This window comes from Lagenorhynchus albirostris, chromosome 11 (assembly GCF_949774975.1).
Source record: "Lagenorhynchus albirostris chromosome 11, mLagAlb1.1, whole genome shotgun sequence".
NCBI lineage: Eukaryota > Metazoa > Chordata > Mammalia > Artiodactyla > Delphinidae > Lagenorhynchus > Lagenorhynchus albirostris.
Window position 1 is genome coordinate 58,665,147 of NC_083105.1, and position 25,026 is coordinate 58,690,172.

A 25,026-nucleotide genomic window follows, 5' to 3' on the forward strand; every position below is an offset into this window, starting at 1 on the left:
AGAATCTAGAAAAATTAAGTAGCTTAACTGTTCTGCCTGACACACCCGCAATGTGGCCTCCAAGCAGGTGGTACTTAAGCCCAGAAGAGCTCCCTAACGCCAAAACAGGAAACCTGATGCCTGGAGCAAATGCAGAGGTAGGGGTGGGGGACATAGGAGGAAAAGGATTTGACCCTCAGTTTTAATTTAGAGCAGCCCAAAACACTCTTCAAATGGCATCCTTCTGCTTTTATCACTAGTTCTATAGTCTTCTTTATTTTCCATTTTTGTGTGTGTCTTTTCATTTTTCTCTCATCTGTCCTTTCATCTTCAGCAAATCTAACCCTTTACATGTCCCAGAAATTGATTCCTTCCATTCAAATTTTAATTATTCACAAGATATTATTTGTTTGATCCCTATTTTCTTTTGTTGTTGGGAAAATACACTCATCTCAACAGAAGCCAGAGGAGACCCTGACCTGACGATGAATACTTGTGTTGACCTCTTCCTTTTAGGAGCCTCCTGCGTATTGCGCAAGCTTTAAACCTATACCTATAGTAAGACAGACACCCCAGTCCCGCAAAAGACCACTCTTCCACGTAGCTGAGCTCTCCATTTCCTCACAAATAAAGCCTAACTTTTCTAACTAACCTTGTTAAGACTTTGGAATAATCCACTTGACTAGGTGCAGGGGGAAGAATGTTTGTAAATTCACCTCTAATCGACTTAGATCCCAATTATCTTAAGTCAGCAGGAAATCCATTGTGCTGTGATTTGGGGCTCAATATAAGGGATCGACTCAGATAAAAGAATACTTGTACTCGCTTCCCTTTTCCTTACTTCATCACCAACTCCCCCGCCCGCTCGGGGTCACATGGACCAGCCCCGCTCTCCCCGCCCAGCTCCCCACGTAGGCGGGGTGTGGTCCAGCCCAGCCGGGTGGCGGGAAATGCAGCGGGAGCTGCTGTCTCCGCGGGGACCCTGAGGACCGGCGGGGAGCGGGTGAGTGTCTGGGCGAGAGGGCTGTAAGCGGACTGCGTCCCTTCGAAGCCGCGGGGGCTCTTCTGGGAGGCGCGGAGTTCCCTTTCCCGTCACCCGGTTTAAAGGCAGGGGGCGGGGCGCGCGCTTTAGGTGCGCACGCGTCCCCACCCCGCGTCCTGTGTGGGAGCCGCAGGGTTTCCAACTCTCCTGGGACGTCCCCTAGTTTTCCCGACGCCATTCTACACAGATAGGTCCTCACGCAGCGGTGCGGCTGTGATGGGAAGGGGCTTGAAACCCTTACAATAAGACAGAAGCTTCCCGGGCATTTCCACTTAGGAATTTTCCATCCAGTTCAGACCCGAAAAAAATAGGTGTCCAGCTTGGTGGTCAGCAGGAGCTGGGATTCACTGGTCACTTGACTTAAACCTTGAGTTTTTATAAAATGGATTTCTCATTCCCTTCCCTCCTTTCCCTCGGGTAGAAGGCTTAAGGAGGATACAGCCTCTGCTTGGGTTTGTTAGCCAGACCATCAGTCGTTAATTAAGCTCCTTCCCTTGAGTCTCTCAATTCTTGGCCCTTCGTGCTGCCACTACATAATTACCGTTTTAAAAAGTCAATCTGGTCATTTCAGATTAAATTTAAAACTCCTCTTTGGCCTCCCACGGTCAAGTTTATATCCTTAGGTGGGTGTCTATGGCCTTTGGCAGTCTGACTCCGATCCTCTCAGCTGATTTTCTAAAGCTGCCTATCATTTTTTTCTATCTCATGCACTTGACTCCCAAACCTATAGAAAGGGTGTGTCTGCATTGTGCTCTTTCATGCTTTGGTACCTGTGCTCCTGCTGTTCCCTCGACTTGAAGTTCTTGCCACTTCTCTGCCAGGTGAACTTCTCTTTCAGGAGCTCAGTTGTCCCGCTGAAAACCTCTATTTCCAGCCCTCCTGGGCCAAAGTAGTCACTTCTTCCTCTGTGTCCCTGAAGTATTTTACCTCCCTCTATTATCAGTGGCACTTATACAACTGAGTAAAAGGTTACTGAGCTCCTAACATGTACTGTGCCGTATGCTCAGTACCAGGTGGACAAGATGAATAGAACAGAGTTCCTGCCCTTAAGGAACTGGAAGGAAGAACACATGTAAATGAGTCCTCTGCAGTTACAGGGTGACAAAGAAGTCTGCCCTGGCTTCCTTACTCCTCTCACTCAGAACTCTCTTGAGTAAGTTTATCTACTTTCACAACTTGACACACCACCTTACATCCTGATGCCTCCAAATCTCCAGCCCCATCCTCTCCTCCCTCAACTTCGAAACTTGTCTACTTCAGCTTAGAAAGCATGTGTTGAACACTTATGATACCTGCCGTGGCCCGGGTTCAAGCCCTGGTTGGGGAACTGACATCCCCCAAGCTGTGTGGCAGGGCTACCAAAAGAAGAAAAAGATGCAAGCCTGAGGAGCATCATCTCTTAAGGAGGAGTACAGGAGCAGCCAATGTGAGGTCAAGGAAAGGTGTTTGTTTTGTTTTGGGGGTTTTTCCCACCCCCTAAGATGGTGGAGCTTTGAGCAACTCATAACATATGGGAATGGAGCCAGTATAAAGAGAAAATTGGAAACAAATGAAGAATGAGGAAGAAGCAACTGAGGGACGAGAAGTAATTGATCATTCACAAATGGAGGGCTTAGATTCATCTGAAATATGTATGTTTTTAGGCTTGGGTGGGGAGAATTGAGACAGTTCGTTTCTGATGATCTCAGTTGTTCTGAGAGGAAGGGACCTGAGACACCAGCTGAGAAGTGTGGGAAGCAGTGAAGTAAAGGGGCTTGAGGGTAACGGTGAAAGTTAGAAACAGCTGTTCCTTGGGAAGAAGAGGGAGAGGACCAGGAACATGAAGGATTTGCTGGGCCAGGCTGAGGACCTGTTCAGATTGGAGACCACATTTGTTGTGTATCATTTTGCAGGGTTGTTTGGTTTCCTCTAGCAAATGAGTCTAGATTTGAATCCAGGAGTCTAGAAAGCAAATGGTTGCATTGATCTGCGGTTGGGATCTTTTGCAGAGTGAATGCAGTAAAAGGAAAAAAGATTGAGACCTTACAGAGAGTGATATGTTTAGTGATACACCAGTAGGATATGTGCTCCTGCTTGTGCGACCCCAGTTTGATCGTTTTGTTTTTCAGCTCAGAAATCTTCAGTTAGTCCCAGGCTTATGTTCTAAATCCTTGAATTGATAGACAAAGACCAAGTTTTCCCATAAAGCCGGTTCCAACCCTCTTTTCCATTTTTTTCCTAAGACTCCTCTACTCATAGTGGCTCCCTCTCTGGTTTTACTCTGGCAAATTCTCTGCTGAAGTTCCCCTCCTCCTCTCAGCTGCCTCAATTCTATGCAGCCTTCACAGGCCCAGTTCTAATCACACTTTCTCTGACAAAACCTCCTTGGCCACTTTAACCTGAAAAGAGCCCTAGTTTTTCAGAATTTTTTTTTAAATATCACTTAGAGCTAGTACTGACTTTCTTTTACATTGTTTCTTCTATATTAGGTGGGTTTTATTTCTGCAACTAAATTCCTTAAATTTCTTTAGCACTGCAGCCACTGCACCTGCACAGCACTATCTTTTGCCTAGGAGGATTTTCGTAAGCACTTAGTGACTGACTATAGAGTCCAATAGATGGAGAGGAAATTAATATTTTGAGAATTCTTTGTGTTCAACACTCAGTATAAGTGTTTGATATCAGAGCTTCTCAAACTTTTGTGGTGAACGACCAGTGTTTCCCCCCCCGCCCCAGGCTGTTGCAGGCCAGTACTTTTCTTTCTTTCTTTTTTTTCTAGCTTTATTGTGATATATCACTTGAAATATAAAGTACTTTTCTAAAATAGTAGAACTAGAACAGTATTATTAGAAAAATTAAATTACTAGAGAAATAACGTGAAAAAAAGACATACAGAATATAGGCATTTTTACTATTAGATTCAACAAACATCAACTGCATCAAATTGCTATAAGATGTTCTAAATGCTTATGTTTTGTTTTTGTCCATATCTTGATGCAGACTGCTAACAGTTTGTGGACCAGCAATGGTCCGTTGGTCCACAAAGGACACTGATTTCCATGATCTCATTTGAACCACCCCCTACGTATTTTTCTCTGTGTACCGATAAGGAAACTGAGGTTTAGGTTAAGCCACATGCTCAAGATCACCAACTGGACAGAACTGGAATTCAAATGCCAAGCGTCATTCTGTTCATACTAGTGAATCTCAGAGCTGGTTCTTAGAGCAGGGTTGGTTTGGGACAGAGTTTTTTGCTTGGTTTTATTTTGTTTTCAAGAAATGTGTTAATTTTCTATTTTGAATTGCAAGCGTATTTAATATTTTATCCTTTATTTTCCTTTGGTTCTTGCATTTTGAGGCCTGCATTTGAGATGATTATTGCTTCATCTCAACTGCTTAGTACTTAGTTGAGTGAGAAAAGTAACTAACATCCCTTTTAAATGTCCAGATCTGCTTTGTCTAAGGTATTTGACAGAGTTCTCATCTGTCTATGATAAAATGTGAAAATGCAACATAATGAGTTTTTTCATAAAATTAAATGTATTAAAGGACTGTACTTTATTCTGGGATTTTTGTCCTTCTTAGGTTTTTGTGGGGGTTTTTTGGTGTTTACTGAAAACAATGTATAGTAATTGTGTGGGTGTTTTTTATAACAGCTGTATTGAGATATAATTCACATACCATAAAATTCACCCTTTTAAAATGTACAATTCACAGAGACATGCAACTGTTACTGCCAGCTAATGTTAGAACATTTTTATCACCCCCAAAAGAAACCACATAGGTCCCTACTAGCAGTCACTCCCCATTGCCTCCTCTCCCCAGTGCCTGGCAGCCACTAATCTACTTTCTGTCTCTATGGATTTGCCTATTCTGGGCATTTCATATAAGTGGAATCTTACAACATGTGACCTTTTGTGTCTGGCTTCTTTCATGGAACGTAATGTTTTCAAATTTCATCTATATTGTAGCGTGTATCAGTACTTCATTCCTTTTTATTGTCAAATAATATTCCATTGTGTAGATATACCACTTTTTGTTTATCCATTCTTCAATTGATGGACATTGGGATTTTCCACATTTTGACTATTATAAATGCTGCTCTGAACATTGGTGTGCAGGTTTTTGTGTGGATGTACATTTCATTTCTCTCAGATATGTACCTAGGAGTGGAATTGCTAGGTCCTATGGTACCTCTGTTTTAACGTTTTGAGGAACTGCCAAACCAACTTCCACGGCAGCTGCACCATTTTACAGTCCTACCAGCAATATACGAGGTTTGTGCGTCTGTATTTTTTTTTAATTGTCCTTAAGTTACAAAATTTAGAGTCTGCCACCTTAGGTTAGTCTCCCTAAATTGAAAAAAAAATTAAAGACCCATCCATGAAATCCAGAAGTTTGGAAACAACTATATTACCCCAGTCAGTATTTCAAAACAAAGCAAACAGAACAAAACAAAAAACTCAAAAAAACCCTATCTAGAAGGTCATCAATTAAAAAAATGATGAGAACTAACTGCTGATTGTTGAATAAAGTTGTAGACCACCTTTGCATCTTTTTTTTTCCCCCCACCTTTGCATCTTGATTTTCCTTCAGCATAATAGTCTTGTATATGTTAAAGCAGTTCCCAATTATAGGATCATTTGGCGAGCGTTTCCTAAATACTGTGCCTGTGCCCCTTCTCGCCAGCCCCTGGAGTTTCTGAATATTTGGACAGGGCCTAAGCAGGTATCCTAAGGTGGTTTTAAAGTACAGCCTGGCTTGAGAATGACTGTTTAGGTAGTTGGGACATTGAGGGTATAATGTTAATGCTTTTACTTGCATGTTTTGTTAATTCTAAGATAAACATTTTTTCAGGAAAAAAAAAAGAATTTTTTTTCTCTTGGTTCTTTGGCAAGCCAGAATGGCTGGTTTTCCTGTTTTGCCTTTGTTCTGGGTCAAAGAAGTGGCATGGGGAGAATTATTTTCAAAGTAGAAAACTCAGGAAGGAGAGTAAAGTACTCCGATTAGAACAAAGAGAAATTAAAAGCTTGTATATATCTGTTCTGTCCCGTTGTCCTGAATAGCACTTGTGGTTTCTCCTTTTCCCTCTTTGTAAGAGGAAAGAATTTGGTGGTGGTAACTATCGTGAGCCCATGCTCACTATGACTGTAGTGAGCCCTGTGCTTAGTCATTAGCTGGGGGTCTGCCCAGGAAGAGTAGGGCTGAGGTGGGTCCTGGAGGTGCTGTCAGCTAACTGCATTCTTTGCAGCTGAATGGAAAGTTCTTTCTTGAGAAATCTGAGCAGGCACTTCCATGGCTGCCACAGTATCCTTTACCTTATTTCTCAGATAAGGAAGCTAAGACTGACTTGATGAGGAATAAATGGGCCGGTAGGCAGTGAAGCCAGGACTCTGACCCCACCTTCTGAATGTTGTACTGTTCTTTCTATTACACCAAGTTGCATTTAACAGTTTCTACTGAATGTCTATCTTATGAAAGAAATTCAGTGCATTCAGAAATGCATAAAACATTTAGTAGAGGAGAAAAGATGTACTCTAGGTTATTGTAATGTAAAGGAGTAGTTCAGGGCTTCCGTGGTGGCGCAGTGGTCGAGAGTCCGCCTGCCGATGCAGGGGACGCGAGTTCGTGCCCCGGTCCGGGAGGATCCCACATGCCGCGGAGCGGCTGGGCCCGTGGGCCATGGCCGCTGGGCCTGCGCATCCGGAGCCTGTGCTCCGCAACGGGAGAGGCCACAGCAGTGAGAGGCCTGCGTACCGCAAAAAATATATAATAATAATAAAAAAATAAAAAAAAAGAAGTAGTACAGTGCCAGAGGAAGAAGTCCATTTAGAGTGATATGTGCAGTCAGATCCTGTCCTGCTGTAGGCTATCAGGGAGAGCTTCGTGGAGGAGTGGCATTTGAGCTGGATCGTGAAGGTCAGGTAGGCTTAGAACTTTTGGAATTAAGGGAGGTGGACCTTCCAGAAGGAGGAAGCAAGGTTTAGAGAGCGTGAGGGGGCTCTGTGTCTTGGAATGTGTATGTTTATGTTCCTGGGTTGGGGGACTAGATAGCCAGAGGAGGCACCTAAGGCATGGATCTAAGAAGTGGTGGGTTGGATGGGTAAGTGTGAAGTAGATATAAGACAGATAATCAGATTATAAGTGGTTTAGGAGAGGAAGATGAGGCCACGCAGACTAGGTGAGTAGCTTCTAGATAACTGCATGAAAAGAGAGTGAACTGTAAGTTAGTTTTCTGTCCCTGGCTCTTTTTTTAATAGTATGTTTCCACCAGTGAGGGCTGGAACTCCTGTTTAGAGCTCTTTTATTCCAGTTCTAATGAATAGGCCCAAGACTGCCAGCTTGCCTCATGTAAACCCAGCTTGCCTGGGAGCTTTATAATAGTCATCTTACCCATTTCTTCCTCTACTTTACTTGTTGCTCTCTGGTTCTGTCAGAACTGCAGGGGATTAGAACCTGAAGTCTTAGGTCTCTTACATAACCTCTTCCCTTCTCACATCTGCAAGGATGCTCCTTCCCTATCTTCTTTCCCCTCCAGCTTTTATTTAGGTAGCCAGGTAACAGCAGTTACCACCTCTGTTATTTTTGCCTTTCAGGTAAACCAATGTGTTGAAAGCAGAGGTTTGAGTACTCTGCCGGGGCCAGTTTTACAAATATTGAATATTAGAATTGGTCTGCTCTGTGTGTGTATACACCAGTGGTCTGTCTGGAAAAGCTAGATGTATCTTTTTTTTTTTTTTTAAGCTAGATCTATCTTGGAGGAGAGTCACAGATCTCACACACTGCACCTGCCTCACTGGAGCCCAGGTCTTAGGGTCTGCAAGTCCCATGAGAAAGGGCAGTGAAGGCAGGTATCCCTTCAGTTTTCCTGGTCATTCTGTGGTTTACTGGCTCACTGTTGCTGGGCTGAGCGGTCAGAAAGGAGATTAGCACTGGGTAGGGGAAGGGAAAGCAGCAGCCTAGAGAAGTAGCCCAGTTACATAAATGCATGGAGATAACATCAGGCATTAAACCTTGGTCCTTTGGACATGGCCCATTTCTTATTTCCTGTGGGGGAACAGGGGTGCAGTTGGAGGTACGTATGGAACAGGGAAAGGTGTTTTTAGAGGAAGCTGCTGCGTGCTGAGAGTGTGGCTGAATGTGACAAGGGGACGCATAGTGAATGTAGAGTGTGTGTGTGTGTGTGTGTGTGTGTGTGTGTGTGTGTGTGTGTATGACTCGTGTCAGGTTCTGAAACATCCAGGATCTGTGCCTACTTGATTATCTGATGAGGGTTTAGGGATCTTAATAAAAGGGGGTGTGCTTCAGAAAAGGAAGATGGTTCTTCTGTGGAGAGGGACAAGGAATTTAACTAGTTCCTATTCTTTTTCTCACCCATTCTGTTAGGTACTGGCTTCTACTAAGATCACCAAAATTTAAGAGTAACTTTGGGGAGGAGAGTGAAGGAACTTTCTTTACACATCCCCAGAGCCTCAGAAGCCTCAGGGCTCCTGGGATATATCAGATCCTCAGTGGGATCACTGTACAGTCAGAGCTGGGTTTTCTCAGTTCTTGTGGTACAGAAGAGCTCTAACTGTGTGGGTGGAAGGTGGAGGGGGACCTGGTCCAGCAATTTTTTTATTTTTGGCCATGCTGCGCAGCTTGTGGAATTAGTTCCCCAACCAGGGATTGAACCTGGACCCTTAGCAGTGAAAGTGCTAAGTCCTAACCACTGGACCGCCAGGGAATTCCCCCAGCAATTTTAAGGCAGAGGGAAGCTCATTCTCCCACCTTCTCACAAGGCTGCAGAGCTTTCTCAGGGTGAAATTCTCAGAGTTGATGCCCTTTGCTAACCAGCCTTTCTTTCTACTAGGTTATCTAGACTCAGACATACTGTTTCTACAGTTTCAGACCCGATTTAGAGGATGGGATGGCTTAATTCTTAGTCTCGGAGCCTCCTGGGTAGAAGTCTTAACTTAAAGCTTTCCCCGGGACTGGGAACAGCACTTCCGGTGCTGACAAAAGTGAAACATTTGAGGACCTTGATCAGAATACTCAGAGCATCAGGGTCCTGCCTGCTCCCCCCTCCCTTTTATGGGGAGGACCCTACATTTGTTTTGTTTTGGGGTTTTTTTTAGATTTATTTATTTGTTTATTTTTATTTTTGGTTGCATTGGGTCTTTGTTGCTGCACGTGGGCTTTCTCTAGTTGCGGCGAGTGGGGGCTACTCTTTGTTGTGGTGCGCGGGCTTCTCATTGCGGTGGCTTCTCTTGTTGAGGAGCATGGGCTCTAGAGCACAGGCTCAGTAGTTGTGGTGCACAGGCTTAGTTGCTCTGCAGCATGTGGAATCTTTCCAGAACAGGGCACGAACCCATGTGCCCTGAATTGGCAGGCGGATTCTTAACCGCTGCGCCACCAGAGAAGTCCCCCACATTTGTTATCTTTCCTTGTCTCTATAGGCCTCATCATTTCTAGCTCCCTTGGCTCCACCTGCCTTTCTTCTCCAACGGCTGGTCCACTGATGTGTGGACTTGTACATGATGAATTGTGAACTTCTAGCCACATGCAGTGCCCTTGGGTACTTGGAGGGAGACACTTACCACAAGGAGCCAGATTGCTTAGGTGAGTCGCTTTTTGAGGTAACAGGTTAAAAAAAAAACAACACTTGCTTGAGTCTAGGTCTTTTGAATTTCTCAAGCCATGGGTATGAAAAGCACATGGGCCTGGGTAGAGCTTCTGCCAGCGTTCCATGTAAGTGTTTATTCTGTCCCTGAAGAGAGTGTGAAGGATTTGATCCGCTACTTGAGGCATGAGGATGAGACGCGAGATGTACGGCAGCAGCTGGGGGCAGCGCAAATCCTGCAGAGCGACCTCCTACCCATCCTTACCCAACACCGCCAGGACAAGCCTCTCTTTCATGCTGTTATCAGGTTGATTCCCCAGCTTTTTTTTTTTTTAATTGAAGTATAGTTGATTTACAATGCTATGTTAATTTCTGCTATACAGCAAAGTGATTCAGTTATACATATATATATACATTCTTTTTTATATTTTTTCCATTATGATTTATCACAGGATATTGAATATAGTTCCCTGTGCTATACAGCAGGACCTTGTTGTTGATCCCCCAGCTTTCTAACATATACTGTGTGCCAGCCTTTGGTATTTGTGCCTGGTGAGGAAACTGAACAGCGTCTCCCTCCTTCATGGTCTCCCCAGGCTGATGGTGAACTTGACACAACCAGCCTTGCTCTGTTTTGGCAGCGTGCCCAAAGAGCCCAGCTTCCGGCACCACTTTCTGCAGGTGCTAGCGTACTTGCAGGCCTACAAAGAGGTGAGGTTTTCCTCCAGAATCCCGAGGCAGAGTTTGGGGGCCGTGGGAAACGAGAGGGCGGGGACTACTTAAGGTCCATCCCCCTGTTTCGTAGGCCTTTGCCAGTGAGAAGGCTTTTGGAGTCCTCAGTGAAACTTTGTATGAGCTGCTGCAGCTGGTGAGTCTCCGCCTCACAAGATCCCAGGGGACAGTTAGCGCCCTGCTCCTCCCCTGGGCAGAACCCCAGGTGGGGCGTCACAACACGCGGGGTTTGGAGATACGGTCCCAGTCCTCGGGGGTACAAGTCCAATCTGCTGTCTCTGCTGCCTCGGGACTACTCGAACTCTTCCTTCTTTCTTTTTAATCCTGATTCTTCTCTGTGCCTCTCTCGCCCCATCAGCGTAGATGCCTCCCGCCTTCCACAGGGGGTCTTGTCCTCTAACTCTCCTTCTTCTGACCAGGGCTGGGAGGAACGGCAGGAGGAAGACAGCTTGCTGATTGAGCGGATCCTGCTGCTGGTCAGAAATGTTCTCCATGTCCCAGCCGACCTTGATCAGGAGAAGGTGATCTTGGCTGGTCCGAGTTCTTGTGCTTGATTAGGTTGGGCTGCCCCTTTTTCGCTGTTCTGTCCTCTGACGAAACTCGGGAGGGACCTTCCTCAAGGAATGAATTAGAAAACCTCAAGGCAGGGCAGTAGAACTGACTGATCTCCCCTTTCTCCCTCACCACTCACTGCTCAGAGGATCGATGATGACGCCAGTGTCCACGACCGGCTTCTCTGGGCGATTCACCTCAGTGGCCTGGACGACCTGCTCCTCTTCCTGGCCAGCTCAACTGCGGAGCATCAGTGGAGCCTCCACGTGCTGGAGATCATCTCCCTTATGTTTCGTGACCAGGTGAGACACTCACCTGTTGCCTCAATCCCTTCCCTCATGTCCGTTTCTGCTGTGCAGCCGGAATTGCTCTTGTATCATGACTGAAATACCTGGGGAAGGCAGGTGCCAGGTGGAATAGCCATGTCTTAAGTACAGGGTCCCATCAACAGTCCTATTTTGTTCACTCTTTCTGTCCCCACTAGGAGTGAACTCAGAATAGGAAATGACTGTCCTTCTGACTCTTCCCTCCTTGCTCTAAATCTAGAACCCTGAGCAGCTGGCAGGAGTGGGGCAGGGACGCTTAGCTCAGGAGCGGAGGACAGCTGTGGCAGAACTGGAGGTGTTGCGCCAGCGAGAGATGGCAGAGAAGAAGACTCGAGCCCTGCAGCGAGGCAACAGGTGAGTGGTGCAGAGCCACTCTACCCATGTTCCCATTCCTGCACTACGGAATGCTAGGGCTTGGGCCAAATGCTAAGGCAGTGGTGACGAGAGCACTTTGCAGTTACAACATGCTCTGATGTGCTGCTGGAAGAGAACGGGGATGGAACCTCCAGAGAACTGAGGAATCACCCTGGACTTTTTTTTCTCTGCAGGCATTCTCGATTTGGGGGCTCCTACATTGTCCAGGGCTTGAAATCCATTGGGGAGAGGGACCTCATCTTTCACAAAGGTCTCCACAATGTGAGTCTGCTCCCGTCAGGGGTGGGAACATTGTGGAGTGGGGGACCTTTACCTCTCTGGAGGTAAAGCTTCTCTGTTCTTGGGCTTAGAAAGTTGGAGACCTAGGAGAAATAGAGCTTTTGGCATTGTCTTTACCTGCATCTTCACTTAGTACCAGAGGGAGAGCACGTTCTACCTTCTACAAGTTTCTTCTGAGAAAACTGTAGTACCAAGGATGTGTAAAGAGCTGCCGGGGAGGGAGGTGGTTAGGAGTAATTCTAATTCCCTCAACCTACATCCCCAGCTCCAAAACTACACTTCCGATTTGGGAAAGCAGCCCCGACGGGTACCTAAACGTCGCCAGGCTGCCCGGGAGCTGTCCGTGCAGCGCCGCTCTGCCCTCAACGTGAGACTCTTTCTCAGAGACTTCTGCTCTGAGTTCCTAGAGAACTGTTACAACCGGCTCATGGGCTCGGTGAAGGTGAGAGCCTAGGAAAGATGGAGTAGAGAGGTGATTGGGGTAGCGGTGGGTAAGAAGGGCAAGCTGGGGAGGAACCCATGGAAAGCTGACCATGGAGAGTGGACTAGTAGGTGAGACGGATGTAGGGTGCCCCTGAGACATGGTGACGAAGTCAGGAGGGAGTGGGTTATCGATATGACCAAAAAAGCTCTAGAGATTGCCACAGAGGAAGGGGAAGGGAACGTGGGGAGAATGAGAAAGGGATGGAGATTTGGGTCCTATAGTATTGTTACAGTGGTGTCCAGGGTCCACCTGGTCATCATAGGACAGGAGGAAGTTGGAAGCCCTGAGGTCATGAAGTGGTCTGTTTTCCTTGACATCAGGACCACCTGCTTCGGGAGAAGGCTCAGCAGCACGATGAGACCTACTACATGTGGGCTTTGGCTTTCTTCATGGCCTTCAACCGAGCTGCCTCCTTCCGGCCAGGCCTGGTTTCTGAGACCCTCACTGTCCGCACCTTCCACTTCATTGAGCAGAACCTCACCAACTACTATGAGATGATGCTGACCGACCGCAAGGAAGCCACCTCCTGGGCACGCCGGTGAGCGGGAGGAGAAGTGGGGTCAGAGTGGGCATCTTGGCCAGGCTGGGAATCTGAATGCCTGAATTCTGGATGGTACTTTCTGTCCCGTCTCAGGCTTCAGGTGGTCAGCTGGGGAGCAAGGACTGGCTGGGTCATTGAGTTTTTGATGGAACTGTTTTGGCAGGCGAGGGTGCAAAGGGTGATACCGTTTCCACGAACCAAGGTCCTAAGCTGTCCTCCGTTTTACCTCTTTCCCTCTCACAGGATGCACCTGGCTCTGAAGGCCTATCAGGAGCTGCTGGCCACAGTGAATGAGATGAATGCATCCCCAGACGAGGCTGTGAGGGAGAGCAGCCGCATCATCCAGAGTGAGGCCTCGCTTGGTCTCTGATCCCCCCTTCCCTGCCTCTTGATCCGAATCTCACTCTTCCCGGACCCAGCTTCACCCGTCTCTCCTTTCCCCAAGCTTTCCAGGTCAGTCCTTCCATTCCTTTCTCTTCCCTGTTTCTAGACAACATTTTCTATGTGATGGAGTACCGAGAGCTCTTCCTGGCACTCTTTCGAAAGTTCAATGAGAGATGCCAGCCCCGCTCTTTCCTTCGTGACCTGGTGGAAACCACCCACCTCTTCCTCAAGATGTTGGAGCGGTTCTGCCGGAGCCGTGGGAACCTGATGGTGCAGGTACTGGGCAGCCCAGGGTGTGGAAAGAGCTGGGGAGAAAGGGTGGGGGACAGAAAGGACAGGGGGCTCTTTTTCCTCACATTTTCTGTAGCTTAAGCTGGTCTGTTAGAACTACTCTGAACGAAGGGCAAGAGTTTCGTTGGTGTTGCCAATGCAGTTCTGCCTTGTGAGTCTCCTCTCATTAGGTTGATCCCTGATTTACCATAAGTATCTTAATTCATTCAGGAAACATTTATTAAACACCTGCTCTGTGCTAAGCACATGAACTCTGGGGGTTCATAATTTTATTTTATTTATGTATTTATTTTTTGATGTGGACCATTTTTAAAGTCTCTTTGAATTTGTTACAATATTGCTTCTGTTTTGTGTCTGTTGTGTTTTTTTTTTTTTTTTTTTTTTTTTTTGGCCACGTGGCATGTGGGATCTTAGCTCCCCGGCTCGGGATCGAACCCACACCCCCTGCATTGGAAGGCGAAGTCTCAACCACTGGACTGCCAGGGAAGTCCCAGGGGGTTGATAATTTTAGAGTTTAGTAATTATGCTGTGCTATTTCCTGGTTATACTTCAGAAGCACTGTAATGAGATAGAAAGGACCTTACATTAAAAGTCAGAGGTCTGGGGACTTCCCTGGCAGTCCAGTGGTTAAGCCTCTGAACTTTCACTGCAGGGGTCCAGGTTCGATCCCTAGTCAGGGAACTAAGATCTCACATGCCGCATGGTGCAGCCAAAAAAAAAACAAACTCGGAGGTCTGGGATCTCATCCTGTATTAGTTACTGTTAGAATAACTTAAGCTGCTTGTGTGAGTCCTGATCTTTAAAAGTTGGTTGTAACATCTACCCATGAGCCTGAAATGAAATAATAAATGAAAAGTCTGGGACAAGAAGAAAACCTCAAGGAATTTCTATCCTGGAGACACAAGGACTGCTTTGTAAAAATTTTCCTATAATTCTATTTGCTATAGGTTAAAACTCAGTCAGAACTGGGCTTGAAAGGGGCTGTAGTACCGATGAGCCTTTTCTAAAAGGTCTGTTTACACTCGGAGCTCTGTTGTATTAGCAGTACTAATAGGTTCTATCATTTATCGAGCGTTTACTATGTCTCAGACGTTGTGCTAAGGTTTCCCTATAATCCTCACAATAGCACCAGGGCACATGCGCAGAGTGGTTAAGCACCTTGTCCAAGGTCTTGCTGGTATATGGCTAGCATCAATACTTAAATCCTGGTCTGCTGGAATCCAGACTCATGCTCCTGACCTTTAGTGTGTTTATAAGTTCCTTGAATAAAGGACGAACCTCATTAAGGGCCTCACAGGCCCTCCTGTTTGCCCACAGCGAAGACTGGTTCACAGCCATGAATTGGGGGAGTGGGGTCGGGGTATTGATTCTCATTCTCCTGCTTTTCAGGAGAAAAAATTGTAGTTTACATTTGCAGAGTGCTTTGCATTTAATAAAGCCTTTTCATATAGAATTTTTTATCCTCAGAGCAAATTTGCTCATTCTCTAGGCTTCTGTTTAAGGTATCACTTCCACAAGAAATGAGTCACGTGCTGTTCCTGGGTTTTGCTATGGCGTTTTATGCTCAGCCATGTTCTAGGTCTTATCCAGGCTGTAGTGTCATTTACCTGTCTACTTACCTGTCTCCCCCACTAGGCCACAAGTGCCTCAAGGGCAAGGAAATGTGCTCTTCACTGCTGCTTTCCCATTGTCATTGAGTAGCACATAGTGGTCACTCGGTGAATGTCTAATTAATTCAGACATCTAATTAATTAGTTAATAGAGGACATTGATGGGGAAAAGGCCTCCCTAGCTCTTGTGCCATCCTAACACAGTTCCTTCTCTGTAGAACAAACGAAAGAAGAGAAAGAAGAAAAAGAATGTCCTAGATCAGTCCGTAGCTTCTGGTAATGTCCCCTACAGCCCAGAGGAACTGGAGTCTGTGTGGCCCTCCCTGGCCGAGCAGCTACAGTGCTGTGCCCAGATAAGTAGTTGCAGAAACTCTCTCTTTCTTTCTTTCTTTTTTTTTTTTTAATATTTATTTTTGGCTGCGTTAGGTCTCCATGGCTGCACACAGGCTTTCTCTAGTTGCAGCAAGTGGGGGCTACTCTTCATTGCAGTGCGTGGGCTTCTCATTGTGGTGGCTTCTCTTATTGCAGAGCACGGGCTCTAGGTACATGGGCTTCAGTAGTTGTGCCGCATGGGCTCTAGAGCGCAGGCTCAGTAGTTGTGGTGCACGGGGTTAGTTGCTCCGTGGCATGTGGGATCTTCCTGGACCAGGGCTCGAGGCCGTGTCCCCTGCATTGGCAGGTGGATTCTTAACCACTGTGCCACCAGGGAAGTCCTACTCTCTGTTTCCTGAGGGTAGTGCTCTGGGCAGGCTCTCTGGGTCTCTCCCCCCACTGCCCCACCAACTGTTACCAAAGCTTTAATAATCCCTCTCTAGGATCCTGAGCTCAGTTTGGACTCCATGGTTCCCTTTGATGCGGCCTCAGAGGTGCCCGTGGAAGAACAGCGGGCAGAAGCCATGGTGCGGATCCAAGACTGTCTCCTGGCTGGCCAGGCCCCACAGGCCCTGACCCTTCTTAGGTCTGCCCGGTAAGAGCGCCACCTACCCGTCCTCCCACATCCAGCCCCTGAGCTTTTGGGGGCAGGGAGTGGCTTTCACTGTGGCACAGGGTTCTCAGTCTTCAAGAGAGAAGTTCCCTCAGAAGCGCTGGGGCTCTGTACAGGGTACTGAGTCCTGGGGAGTTTGGGTTGGTTTATTGGGAGGTTTATTATTTGTTTTTGTTTCATTTTTGAGAAATATCAGCACAGTTAGTTGGGGAAAAAAAATAAAGTTAATTCTATGAGCCAAAGATAGCCATCATTAACATTTTGATGAGTTATCTTCCAGAGTTTTTCCCTCTGTGTTATATATAGACATATCATATACACCTTCTTTTACAAGATTGAAATATTGCAATACTGATTTATAGTATTTTTTTTCACTTCTCAATATATTGTGAGCATCATTTCTTTTTTTTTTCAAATATTTATTTATTCTGGCTGCACCGGGTCTTAGGTGAGGCACGTGGGATCTTTGCAGCAGCATGCAGGATCTTTTAGTTGCAGCGTGCAGACTTCTTAGTTGCAGCATGCAGACTCTTAGTTGTGGCATGTGAACTCTTAGTTGCAGCAGGCATGCGGGATCTGGTTCCCCAGCTAAGTTTTGAACCCAGGCCCCCTGCATTGGGAGCACGGAGCCTTAGCCACTGGACAACCAGGGAAGTCCCGTGAGCATCACTTCTCGTCAGATATATTTCTGCAATTATTAATGGCTTTAAAACACCATTGTGAAAACAGTGGCAAATAAATAGATAAATAAATTTATAAAAACAAAAAACACCATTGTGTGAATATGTACATTTGTTCAACATTTGTTCAAATGTCACGCGTTTAGATTATTTGCCTTTTCTTCCTGTATGATTTTCTTTGCAGTGTGGCTTATGAGGGAAAATTTCCCTAGAGTCTTTGTTTCATCTTTGAAATAACAGTCTGTATTCTCTTTCCAGCTGGAAAATAAAATAAGTCTAAATTCCTTCTCCCACTTCAAATTATAACTGAGATATTATAAAAAAAAAAAGATATTATAAAAAAAGCCTTTTTTCTCTCTATGCTCCAGGGAGGTGTGGCCAGAAGGAGATGTGTTTGGCTCTCAGGACATTTCCCCAGAGGAGGAGATTCAGCTGCTGAAGCAAATCGTCTGGGCCCCGCTTCCCCGTGAGTCTCCCATTTCCTTCTCATCTCTCTCCTTCCAGCTCTTCTCTAGCGCCAGCGTCACAGACACCCAGTAATCCTCAGTCTTTCTATAGGGCAGCAGGGACCAGAGGAACAAGGGGCGGAGGAAGAAGATGAAGAAGAGGTGGAGGAGGAAGAGTTGCACATGGTCGAGGTGTTGGAGAAAGAATTTAACTTTCTGGACTACCTGAAACGGTGCGGGCCGGGAGGATGGAATTGGTGTCAGGGTGGAGACCGTGGGGCTGTGAGGACGACCACACGTCCTCACACTGACATCCTCTCGCTCCCTGTCTCGGTGCAGCTTTGCAAACTCAACTGTCATCCAAGCCTACGTGCTGCTGCTGCGGAGCTACAAGCAAAATAGCGCCCACACCAACCACTGTGTCGTCAAGATGCTGCACCGTCTGGCCTATGATCTCAAAATGGAAGCCCTGCTTTTCCAGCTTTCCCTCTTCTGCCTCTTCAATCGTCTGCTTAGCGACCCTGCGGCTGGGGCCTACAAAGTAAGGAGATACCAAAGAATGGGGTTCTAGAGGTGTAGGGGAGTCCTGGGGTAAAAGGTTAGGGGATAAAGTGCCCTGAGCCGTGTCAAGGCTGAACGATGAGAGAACGGTGAGGAAGTAGACAGGCAGGTTGAGGGAGCTGCAAGGGGAATGATAGAAGAGGCTGAGCGAGGAGGGGGCAGCTGGGAACAGGCGTAGAAAAAAATCCCTAAAGGCCCATGTTTATGTACATTTAGGCCACAGGCCTCACAGCAGTCTCCCTCTCCCTCAGGAGCTAGTGACTTTTTCCAGATACATCCTGGGCAAGTTCTTTGCACTGGCCTCAGTCAACCAGAAAGCCTTTGTGGAGCTGCTGTTCTGGAAGAACACAGCTGTGGTTCGAGGGATGACTGAGGGCTATGGCTCCCTGGATGGCAGGTGAGCTTGAGGATGGGGAAGGCTTGGCGATGGGGAAGGGGGTGACACAGTCACAGAGTGTCAGAGCTGGAAGAGCTTGCAGATCAGTTGGTGTAACCTTTCTTTCCCTTTCGTAGGTGAGAAAACAAGCCCCGAAGGTGAAATGCTTTACCTGAGGTCACCTGAGAGAGGAACTGGGATTGACCCTAGGTCTCCTGTCTACTCTAGTTTCCTTCTTCACCAGCGTTCACGGGGGCAGTCAGAGTGGGGTGGCCCCCCCAGAGAGAGTCTATATGTGCCTTATCCCAAGATGTGCTGGGAAGCCATAAGGATGCATAGAAATATTTGTCCTCTTTCCCTGAGTATCTCAGCTCCTCTCCTTTCACTCTTCTCTCTCTTTCCCATAATACTCTCAGCCCCTGCAGTGTCAGGTTCCATGGGCCCAACCTGGAAAATCTTAGTTTGACTTTTGGGTTCTTAAGTGGAAGGAGAGTAAGAGGAAGGTAGCACACCTTCAGCCTCTGCTAGCTGGCTCCTTTGTGGTACCTGCGTTGCCCTTATTCCTTTTAGAAGAGAAGACCTTTGGTCTCCTCTTTTTGAGCCAACAATCTACATGCTCCCCTTCTCCTTTCCCCATTTAGATCTTCTAGTCACAGACCCCCTGTGTGGAGCCCAGAGGAGGAGGCCCAGCTTCAGGAACTGTACCTTGCCCATAAGGATGTGGAAGGTATGAGGCCTTGAGGTCTGAAGAGCATGAGGAGGGCAGCCTGAGCTCCAGGACCCCTCTTCACTGCCTCACTCCTCCTCCACTTCAGGTCAGGATGTGGTGGACACCATCTTGGCACACCTGAAAACTGCTCCTCGGACACGCAAGCAGGTCATCCACCGTCTGGTACAGCTGGGACTGGCTGACAGCGTCAAGGACTTCCAGAGGTAGAGGCACATGCTCTGGAGGGAACTGAGATGGGGAATCCACTCTTCACTCCCTGAGCTCCCCCTTCCACTGACACCGCCCTGAACAGGAAAGGAACCCAGATTGTACTGTGGACGGAAGAGCAGGAGCTGGAGCTGCAGCGGCTTTTTGAGGAGTTCCAGGGCTCTGATGGTAAGTGAGGTGGAAGCTCAGGGAACCTCTGAAATGAGAGCCAAGCTCTCAGTTTCTTTTCCTGCTGCTTCCTGTTCCCAAGGAAGGCTTATCCTCTCCTTCCTGTCCACTTGCTCTGTTTGTGGTGTCATTTTTGTTTGTTTTTATATATATATATTTTTTTATTATGTAAGTTACAGGTGTACAATATAGTGATTCACTATAGTCACTAATTTTTAAAGGTTATACTCCATTTATCGTTGTTATAAAATATCGGCTGCATTCCCCATATTGTACAATGTATCCTTGTAGCTTATTTTATACCTAATAGTTTGTACCTCTTAATCCTCTACCCTTATCTTGCCCCTCCCCCTTCCCTCTCCCCACTGGTAACCACTAGTTTGTTCTCTATATCTGTGAGTCTGCTTCTTTTTTGTTATATTCATTCATTTGTTTTATTTTTTAGATTCCACATATAAGTGATATATAGTATTTCTCTTTCTCTGTCTTACTTATTTCACTTAGCATAATGCCCTCCAACTCCATCCATATTGCTGCAAATGCCAAAAATTCGTTCTTTGTATGGCTCAGTAGTATTCGTGTGTGTGTGTGTGTGTGTGTGTGTGTGTGTGTGTACCACATCTTCTTTATCCATTCATCTGTTGATGGACACTTAGGTTGCTTTTATACCTTGGCGATTGTAAATAATGCTGCCATGAACATTGGGGTGCATGTATCTTTTCAAGTTAGTGTTTTTGTTTATTTTTTTGGATATATCCCCAGGAGTGGAATTGCTGGGTCATATAGTAATTCTATCTTTAGTTTTTTGAGAGACCTCCATACTGTTTTTTGTGGTGTCATTTTGGAGTGAGTTGAGCTATAGCCTCTTTCCAAAGACCTCTGTTTCCTTTACTAATCCCTTTCCCCTGTTGCTCTTGGGCATTCACACTTTCTTTCTCTTTAGATATCCTGGGTAATATCATGAAGAACATCACAGCCAAACGCTCACGGGCCCGAATAGTAGATAAACTGCTGGCTCTGGGGCTGGTGGCTGAGCGGCGGGAGCTGTACAAGAAACGCCGGAAGAAGTTGGCGCCCTCAAGCTTGGTAACAGTCTTACCCTGGCTCTGCCAGCTGGGCCTGCCCCCGCTGAAGTGCTCCTTAGAAGTAGCCCACCCAGATTCTTCCTGTCTCAGGCTCTTCTGAGTAGATCCCCCCAGCGCGGTGGTCAGGAACCAGAGGACTCCACTCAGTTCTTCGTCTTGTCTCCTTTTGTTCATTACCCGCCCCAATTAATTTTAGCCTAATGAAGAGGAGTCCTTGAACGATTTTTGCCAGGAAGATCTAGAAGAAGAGGAAAACCTGCCAGAGGAAGAGAGTGAAGCGGATGAAGAGAAAGAGGAGGGCTCAGAAGCAGAACAAGCCCACGGTGGCTCCGTCCTTTCAACTCAAAACCTTGGGCAAAACCTGCATCAGGAAGGTGAGGGCCCAGTTGGGAGAGATGTCTCAGGTGGTGGGGTTGGTTGTATGGGCCAGTTATAAGTTTTCCACCTTCCCTTAGGCTTTTCTGCTCCCCTCCTGTGGCTCCAGAACTGCCTCATTCGAGCAGCAGATGATCGGGAAGAGTTTGGTGAGTGGATAAATGACGGTTTCAGGAGGACTGGGGTCCGGAGGCTGCTGGAGACCTGGTTGTGGGATGGAGGGCCAGTTCTTTCTTCACATCTTCACCATGTGACCATTGACCCTGTCCTAGGCTGCTCTCAGGCAGTTCCACTGGTGCCACTGACAGAAGAAAATGAGGAAGCAATGGAAAATGAACAGTTTCAGCAGCTGTTGCAAAAGCTAAGGGTTCGGCCTCCTGCCTCTGGGCAGGTAAATACACCAGTTACAGCATCAACCAAGCATGTTGGTGCTACTTTAAGATACATCTGCTCCTCCTCATTTCCTGTCACCTCTGACCGTGACTCCTGCAGCAGCTGTCTTGCTAATCTCTCCAATCTTCCCTTCTCCTAAACCCATCTTCCACACTGCCCCCGAGTTATCTTTCTAAATTACAGTTTTGATTATATCACTCCCCTGATCAGAGCACTTGATGGTTCCCCTCTGTTAGCAGGACAAAGTCCACAGCCTCCGGGCGGTGTCTCTGGCCTTGGCCAGCCATTGCAGCCTCACAGCCACGTCACCACACACCTGCCTGACACTACAGTCATCCGGAGCTACTTTCCATCCTCCAAACAGTAGGCTTTTTCATACCTCCAAACAGTTGATCATGCCAGTCCCCCTACTGGAAGGCTCCAGCCTCATACACAAGGTGGCAGATCACCCATCTTTCCTGATGAACACTCCACCCAACCTTGAAGAGTTAGTTCAGTTGTCACTTCCTCAGAGAAGCAGTCTCTATCCCTCCTTCAACCCCCCCACCCCGACACCAAAATTCACAGATATTCAAGTCTCGTATAAAATGGCATAGTATTTGCGTATAACCTATGCACATCGTCTCTAGATTAATTGTAATACCTAATACAATGTAAATGCTATGTAAATAGTTGCCAATGTGCAGCAAATCCAAGTTTTGCTTTTTGGAACTTTCTGGAATTTTTCATTTTTTTCCCCATGTTTTTGATCTGCAGTTGGTTGAATCCATGGATGTGAAACCCTCGGACACAGAGGGGCAACTGTAATCATTTTGGTGGCTGTGATTTGTTCATTCCCTTAATATAGCCCCAATCCTGTGGTGTTACAGTACATTGGTTCTTTCTCCCCTTAGATTGTGAGTTCCCTGAGAGCAAGGATCATATCTGACTCACCTTTAGATCCCCAGAATCCATTCATTTACTTATGTAATTAACAACTGTATTTACTGGGAACCTCCTGGTGTATCAGGCACTGTGTTAGACATTGGGCACATACTGGATAAATAAGCAATAAGTAGAGTTCACAACCCTTATGGAGCTTCACCAATGTAGGCTCATATTTATTCAATGAATAATATCAAAATCTGGTGGACTAGAGGCTGCTCCTTTCCCACTACTCTCATTTTCAACTTCTTTGCCCCTGTAGGAAACCTTCTGGCGAATTCCAGCCAAGCTGAGTCCCACCCAGCTCCGGAGGATGGCAGCTTCTTTGAGCCAACCAGAGGAGGAGGAAAAGCTTCAGCCAGGATTAGAACCTAAGGTCCCTGGAGAGCAAGGCCCTGAGGAGGAGCACCGAGCACATGCCCCGAGGGCCCTCCTGTCAGCCCGGAAAGAGAGAGCAGGCCTGCTGTCCCCAGAGGGTAATACCAGGACCACTTATCTATTGAGTACTATTGAATACTTACCCAGCCATGTGATCAAGAGGGCTGATAGGGTATTTGAGACTATGAGGACCTAGTTCCCTAATTTTATGCCTCTCGTGGTCGTTCCAGAGGAAGGGACTGATGGTGGGAAAGAGCAGCTGAAAGTGGCACCCAAGAAGCGACAGCTGTTGGACAGCGATGAGGAAAAGGAGCAAGATGAGGGCGGGAGGAAAGGTAGGAGGGTCTGGTCGGGATCTGCCTTTTCTTCTAACCTCTAGCACTCTTCCCTCCAGTCCTGAAGGTAAATGCTACCATCCTCCTTCCCCCTTAACAAATTTAGATATCCTGTCTTCTCACCCCTGTCACTCCCATAGCACCAGAGTTGGGAGCTCCAGAAATCCGGAAGAAGAAGCGGTTTCAGATAGAGGATGACGATGAGAGCGACTGAAGAGCCAGATGCCTAGGGGCAGAGACAGACCCATTTTTAAGTGGTGAATTTAAATCTGAGTTTGGAGGGGCATACAGGACCTGGAAACTCCTCTTACTGGACAGAAGCTGTGGAGCCCTGGGCTTCCCCATGGATCTAGGGTCCAGGAAATCCAGGCAACAGTGTTGGCCTCCTGTTCAGTCACTTCTTGCTCCTCCCACTTTTATCAGTGTGCCTCAGTAGCTCTCTGGAGACTTATTCCTTTTCTTCTTTGGTTAATAGCACACCCTGGCAAAGGAGAGGAGTGAGTGAATATAGAAGGCACCTTGGACCCCTCTTACTGGTCTGTTCCTTTTGGCTTTCTGCTGGAGGTGGGTCACAGCACTAGATGGGGGGTTTTGTGACATGATGAGTGGGGATGTTGCACCATTTTTAAAAGGCACTAGACGAGCCCATCCTCATTTTCTTTCCTGTGATCACCCGCTGAACACCAGATTGAGCCCAGTTCCTAATGTTGAAATAGGGTTGGGATGCAGTACTCTTCAGATGATGAGCGTTTTTGGTTGGTGTTTGGCATTGAATTAAACATGTAAAATTAAAAGTTGCCAATGTTGATCTGACTTGCCAATCTGTCTAAATACCTCAACCCTCCACCTGCTATGTTCGTTTAAGAACTTTTAACTATTAGGGTTAAAAGAGACTATCAGCCTTCCCTTTTCTCTTGCTTTCCCTACATGAGACACAGAAAAACATACTCACCTCAAGATCCTTTGTCTAGGATAAATCTTTAGGGTAAAAAGAGTATGCATCAGAACAGGTACATGAAAAGATGCTCAATGTCGTTAATCAGAGAAGTGCAAATCAAAACCACAATGAGATATCACCTGATACCTGTCAGAGTGGCTATCATCCAAAAGAACACAAATAACAAATGTTAGTGAGGATATGGACAAAAGGGAACCCTTGTACACTGTTGGTAGGAACATAAATTGGTGTAGCCACTGTGGAAAACATATATATGTCAATCCCAATGTCCCAGTTCATCCCACATCCCCTTCCCCCCTTGGTATTCATGTTTGTTCTCTACGTCTGTGTCTCTATTTCTGCTTTGCAAATAAGTTCATCAGTATAATTTTTCTAGATTCCACATGTAAGCAATATTATACAATATTTGTTTTTCTCTTTCTGACTTCACTTTGTATGACAATCTCTAGGTCTATCCATGTCTCTGCAAATGGCACAATTTCGCTCCTTTTTATAGCTGATTATATACCTCAGTTATTTGTTTGTTTGGCTGTGCAGGGTCTTAGTTGTGGCACACAGGATCTTAGTTGCCACGTGCAGGATCTTTAGCTGCGGCATGCGGGATCTAGTTCTCTAACCAGGGATCGAACCTGGAGCCCCTGCCCTGGAGCCCCTGCATTGGGAGCTTGGAGTCTTAACCACTGGCACACCAGGGAAGTCCCATACCTCAATTGTTTAAAAAAGTATGCCTCAGGAAGAAGGAGACACAAAGGGAGGAAAAGCCAGTTTGTCAGCCTGGGGCATAGGGGAAGTCTGGGCAAGAAAGAGATGGGTAAACATTGCAAATGTCATGCATGTCCTTCCCAATTCTTGTAAACCATTAGCTTCCTGGCCCTCTTATGTTTCCAGCTGTGGTAGAGTGAAGGTGAGATTCAGAAAATAGTCATTCAGATTAGGGAGAGCCCTAGGTCAGGGATGCATTTGGACTGTCTTGTTTCTCTAATTTGTCTTTTTTGCCTCCCATAGCCTCTGAAGGTAGAGGTGAAGCTATGTCCAGGGTAATTGGAGTTTTCAAGGGCTAAGACACATTTTACCAGTTTGAGTAAAGTATAGAAACTTTGCGTTCCCTTAGGTCTCTTTACATTCCCCGCTTATACTGTAATTATCTTAAATATTTCTTCTCTCTATGCTGAGAACCACATAAGGCAATGTTATAATTTTTACTTAAATCACTTAACATGATTTAGAAAACTCATGAGAATAAGATGGT

General features: G+C 46.4%; 1 protein-coding gene across 2 annotated transcripts; it reads left to right on the forward strand.

Annotated features, from left to right (window-relative positions):
• Positions 1–904: 904 nt before the first annotated feature.
• TIMELESS (timeless circadian regulator) lies at positions 905–23,616 on the forward strand. 2 transcript variants are annotated; one of them, XM_060165847.1, is made up of 29 exons: positions 905–982; positions 9,439–9,601; positions 9,756–9,909; positions 10,199–10,313; positions 10,408–10,470; positions 10,754–10,855; positions 11,033–11,188; positions 11,433–11,566; positions 11,761–11,848; positions 12,132–12,308; positions 12,671–12,888; positions 13,135–13,238; positions 13,382–13,551; positions 15,395–15,527; positions 15,990–16,143; positions 17,210–17,307; positions 17,400–17,520; positions 17,627–17,828; positions 18,100–18,245; positions 18,866–18,951; positions 19,040–19,157; positions 19,247–19,329; positions 20,273–20,415; positions 20,611–20,788; positions 20,870–20,938; positions 21,062–21,180; positions 22,369–22,582; positions 22,715–22,819; positions 22,960–23,616. In XM_060165847.1, the coding sequence occupies exons 2-29, from the start codon at positions 9,517–9,519 to the stop codon at positions 23,031–23,033; spliced, it is 3,609 nt and encodes a 1,202-aa protein (XP_060021830.1). In that variant the 5' UTR covers positions 905–982; positions 9,439–9,516; the 3' UTR covers positions 23,034–23,616. The 2 variants fall into 2 exon arrangements, with proteins under 2 accessions (XP_060021830.1, XP_060021831.1); XM_060165848.1 differs by lacking the exons at positions 905–982; positions 9,439–9,601; positions 9,756–9,909 and having other exon boundaries at positions 10,201–10,313; positions 10,693–10,855.
• Positions 23,617–25,026: the final 1,410 nt, after the last annotated feature.